This window comes from Bidens hawaiensis, unplaced genomic scaffold (genome assembly GCF_021521415.1).
Source record: "Bidens hawaiensis isolate Kalapana, Puna unplaced genomic scaffold, B.hawaiensis_p1.1 tig00028981_1, whole genome shotgun sequence".
In the NCBI taxonomy this organism is placed as follows: Eukaryota; Viridiplantae; Streptophyta; class Magnoliopsida; order Asterales; family Asteraceae; genus Bidens; species Bidens hawaiensis.
Window position 1 is genome coordinate 527 of NW_027494757.1, and position 5092 is coordinate 5618.

Sequence of the window (5092 nt, forward strand, 5' to 3'; positions counted from 1 at the left end):
TCCATCTTTAAGCATCTTCATTCTTTAATAAAAATTTTAATTAGATGCTTTCTTATGAATGCTTTACAACTTTAAATAATTTTCATTCTTTAGTGGAAGAATGCATAACTAGTTCATTTGTTGAGTATACCTCAAATATTCATGACAGTAAACCACGATGACGGACTACTTTTGTGCCCATTCTTTTAGTCAAATGTAATGGGCTTTCTCACGAACGGTCTACCTGGTAGTCTGGTACCCATGGTTTAAAAATGTCATTTTTTGATCCTAGGACCATCCTCGTATGTGGTTTTACGATGACAAAAAAGATAGAGATAAAGAAAATGACGTGACAATAGTGTTATGACAAGAAAATGATATAAAGATATATATTCAATAAGGTGAAAGATAAAGATACTAAGATTCCTTAAAACTATTAACATAATCTTAAAGTGAACCACTTTAATCCTAACTTGCATACTTAAAGAGGAGAGGGAGTCCTCCCGTTTATTCCCGCGTGCCACATCACCATCACGTAAGTTTTTTCCACCTTTCCTTATATTCTTTTCGCTTTTCCAAAAAAAGCAGGGTGTCATCATATCTTTTCCCCAATTTTTCATGTTTGATTTATTTTTAAAACACAAAACTATTTGTTGTTTTAAATTAAATTAATATAAAAACATGTAAAACTAAAAATAAAATCTCAATAAGTTACCATGTTACAGAATGATCAAAGTGCAATAAACACCCGTTAATATTATGATTGAAAAAACAAAATGTAGCCCAAGACTTATAACATTCTAGGACTAATCATTATTTCATCTTTTTTCAAGAACTATCCACGTCAACGTCTTTGATACGCATAAAAGACAATGCAGGTCTCTAACATCAATTGAATCTATGGATTCTGAAAAGGGTTGATTCAATTTGTAGCCACAAACACGTCTTTTGCAGCAACTATAAGGAAGAGTCTCATCATGACCAAGATCAAGCTGCGGGTCATTTCATGGTGAACATAATCAGCCAGAATCTCTTCAATCCCGTTATTTATATGCCAAAATAAAGCAAGATTTGGTAAGAAAGTTGGAGAGACCGTCGAGCTCAGGCCCAGTTTAGTAGCCTGCAAATGTTAAGAAAACTATTTTTTAAATAAAATAATTTGTAAGGTTTTAAGCATTAACAATGCACATTTGGAACTTTAAACCCCTTTGACCCACCATATGGCCCGTTTCTTGTAACTTTTAGTTTACCCTATTATTTGACCCGCTAGAGAAAACAAAACCCATCACTCAAGTTGAGCCATTCACAAGAAAACGGGTCAAATTTACCACCTCTAATAGGATATGACGATGAAGTTTGGGTTCATCCGTTCATATTCTTCCACTATATTGTAATCAGTAAGAGATATTTTAGACATTTGACAAATAGCTAGTTCATGGGATGGAATTTCAGTATCAAATTGGAAGGTTTTATTAACTAAAAATACACTTTTACAACATCTGACACACCATATGACCCGTTTCTTGCAACTTCGTATTTTACCACCTTTGACTTGCTAGAGATAAAAGCATAACCCAAATCAACCTATTCATAAGAAATTGGGTCTAAATTGCCACTTCTAACCAAAAATTATGACAACCTGTTGGTTCCATATGATTCAACTATATTGTAATCAGTAAAGGGTATTTTAGACATTTGACAAATAGCCATGGAATATGAGCAAGGGCCCTACCTGTGGAGCGTTTGCAACGGGTGTGCTTAAAGCATCTCCAAGTACAGCACCAGATGCAGTGAAATAAGCAGGCCCGTTGTGTACCCCTTTGACGGAGGTGTTGCATACCTTCTCTATTTTAGCAGGTTCTGTTAAATAAAAATTTTGATTTTATAACTGAACAAAAAGAATTTTCATTGTAAAAACATAAACAAACTAACATTAAACATACATTGAAAATATTCAAATAATTTTATGGATCGTAACAACGTACCACTGTATGTAGAAAAAGATCTAATCCACTTCGGGGTTGAAAAACCTGTTTTAAAAGATGATACACTGCCAAACATATTGTCGTACAGAAATGTTAGCTTTGCATTAGTTACCAAGGATTGTTTGGATTTTAAAAAATTCAGAGTCTAAAACTTCAACAATTATCTTTATTTCATAAAAAATTAACAAATATTATAAGTACTTTTAGTTCTCTCTAAGATAATCAATTTTGTTTGTTGCGGTTGGTATGGAACCGAAACTAATATCCAAAATTGACTATTTGATACTGAAATAGCCATATAATTATTTAATATCGCATATCCAAACACCCCTAATATAAAAAATAAAAAAAAACAGAAAAATAAAAAGAATGAAGCATATGCATCCTTCAGTTTCATGTTGATAAAACTTTACCTCATGGGTTCTGAACAAACAGGAGCACCTGCAATCATTCAAGTAATACATTATGATATAATCTACTACTGTGTTAACAAATTCATGATTTTAATCATACCTTGATGAAATTCCGGTACTAGTTTTGACCTTTTTCCAAATTCCTAGCACAATTGCATGTGACAAAAACATAAAGTTTTATTAGTCATAATGGCATTGCAAGTTCAATTAAAAAACAACATTGAGTGATAAAATAGTAAAATGTATAAATGATAAAATTTACTTGACTAGTTATGCCTAATGGCAGTGTGAAATGAATAATCTAAAGCAACATAATAAGCTAGAGATAGTGATTAACTACCTCTAACATTGAGATACCAGTAACATATCCTCGTGATGTGGATCCCGCTAGTGCAGGCGAAGCTCTCTCCAATGATTGTGCAATGCCCTATTAACAACTTATAACTTATTATTTGATAAAAAATAGATCAATTATGCACACGCCTACACAAGAATGGCAGCTGTACGTAAATATGCAAATATGTCTATCATCTAGATGAGATGATCATGAAATGCTCTTAAGCATCAGCTTAGTCCTGTAAACGAACTGAACGTTCGGTGAACTGTTTGTGAACCCTTCGTTTATGTTCGTTCATTTAATAAACGAACGAACATGAACAAAAAGTTTGTTGTCATTTAATTAAACAAACGAACATGAACACATGTTTCGTTATATTAATAGAAATAATTAATTATTATGTAGTTTACAAATTAGGGGAAGGTTCATGTACATTTTAATCTTACCATGAGAGCGTAGGAAATAATACCAATTTATAAAAAAATGAGAACGTAAGAAAGAATACCAACTACAATACCAATCTACATAAACAATGATTTATAATAACAAAGAAAAAAACCTAAAAATTACAACAAAAGAATCAAAATCAAGAACAAAAGAATAACAGCAAATACCAACAAATACTTATAACAGCAAAAGAAAAAATCTAATAATAACAACAAAATATAAATAAGCAAATACTTATAACGTCTCATAATCGAAAATTAGCAAATACGAAAGAAAAATAAAGCAAACACCTATAAAAATAAACCTATTAATAACAGCAAATTGGTTCTGACTATTTTCATCTTAAAAATAAAATGTATTTGATCCTGTTTCTTACAAATTATATCACCCTAAATCTAATCATGTACTTTTGGATGAATCATCTAATTAATGTTTTATATTTGTTCGTTTGCGCTCGTTTAAGTATGCTCATTTATGTTTGTGTGTGTCCCTTTACATTTGTTTATATATGTTCAATTATGTTTGTGAACTGTTCCTTTGGATTTTAAATGAACAAACAAAACGAGCACAAATATGTTCAGTTTGTAAACAAACGAACATGAACACAAATATTTGTCCAATTAAGTGCTTGTGTTCGTTCGGTTTATCCTTTTCAACAGTTATGTTCCTAATTAGCAAAATCAAAAGCTAAGACATGCTTTTTTCAAAGGTAACAAACAGATTATCATAAAACAAAACCTTGGGAAATAAAATAATGAAAGCATACATACATTATTTGCCCGAGCAAATGAACACAGAGCCATCGCTTTCCGCCTAATCGTTGCACTCATCATCCTTATAACTAACCTGCATCAACATTACACAACTTTGATTTGAAACAATCATATATATTACTTCTCAACTTCAAACATTAAGCTTTGATCTTACGACAATTTAGGGTTTTTGCCTAATACGAATAAATCTTGGATTTAAATCCAGTAATTTAGGATTCGTAACTTCAATAGTCTAAATCATCCATTTGGGTTAATTTCAAAGAATCAATTCGACATATATGTATAGTTAAATCAATGAATCTGAGTGGATCTTACCTGGGTTAATTGGGACGACCAAGAACTGTAGATTATTAAGGTTAATTGAGTGACTGCACGATTTATTCTGCTCTTTTATTCTACAAGACAACTAATTACCGGATACAGTTCCGAGTTCGACTCGTTTTAAATTACTAGATCGAGTTCGAGTTCGAGTTCGACTCGTTTTAAGTTTTATAGGGTTTAAAATTTGTGCTTGGTTCGGCTAGTTTATTATTATTATTATTATTATTATTATTATTAATAATTTCCATTGCGGGCCGGTCACCTTTGTTAGTAAGACGAAAGAAGAAACGGGACATGACCAACGGTGGTTCATGCCCTAAAGCTCATAGCAACATTTTGAAATGGTGAGTTTTGCAACACTAACCAGTGGGTGACGTGACGTTTAGACGATAATACTCAAAAAAATTTAAGAAAGAGGAATTGAAGGTTGGCATACTCGATAACATACGACGAAAATCAAGTTTCGAATGTGTACCTTATACGGAAATCATTAACATCATCCTAGTTAATACGTTATGCTTGGATACTTGTTGATACGTATCAAACGTGGACCTCGTGAAGGAATGTAGAAGGAGAAAAAGGAACGCCCACCGCTTTAGAAAATTAGCAACACACATAAATAAGTCAAGCTTTTTGAATGTAACTTAGACTAGCTTTATCCGTGACCTTTTGGGTAGGTCGATTGCTAGGTGGAAAAAGAAAAATAAATAAATTACAAAGTATGTCACGACCAGTCCTCTAACAAACGATGGAATAACCCAGGTCGTTAATCAATTTGGATTTTTGTTAAATTGGTCAATATAATATACCAACATGGGCAACATCTCTCCCTTTGCT

At 32.2% G+C, this 5092-nt stretch overlaps 1 protein-coding gene across 1 annotated transcript; it reads right to left on the bottom strand.

Moving 5' to 3' along the window:
* Positions 1-818: 818 nt before the first annotated feature.
* On the bottom strand, positions 819-3996 carry LOC143577971 (uncharacterized). Its single transcript, XM_077061672.1, has 7 exons — positions 3932-3996; positions 2718-2804; positions 2478-2520; positions 2378-2405; positions 1965-2029; positions 1712-1839; positions 819-1099 (listed from the first exon to the last, which is right to left on the bottom strand). The coding sequence occupies exons 1-7, from the start codon at positions 3992-3994 to the stop codon at positions 902-904; spliced, it is 612 nt and encodes a 203-aa protein (XP_076917787.1). The 5' UTR covers positions 3995-3996; the 3' UTR covers positions 819-901.
* Between the last annotated feature and the right edge of the window lie 1096 nt (positions 3997-5092).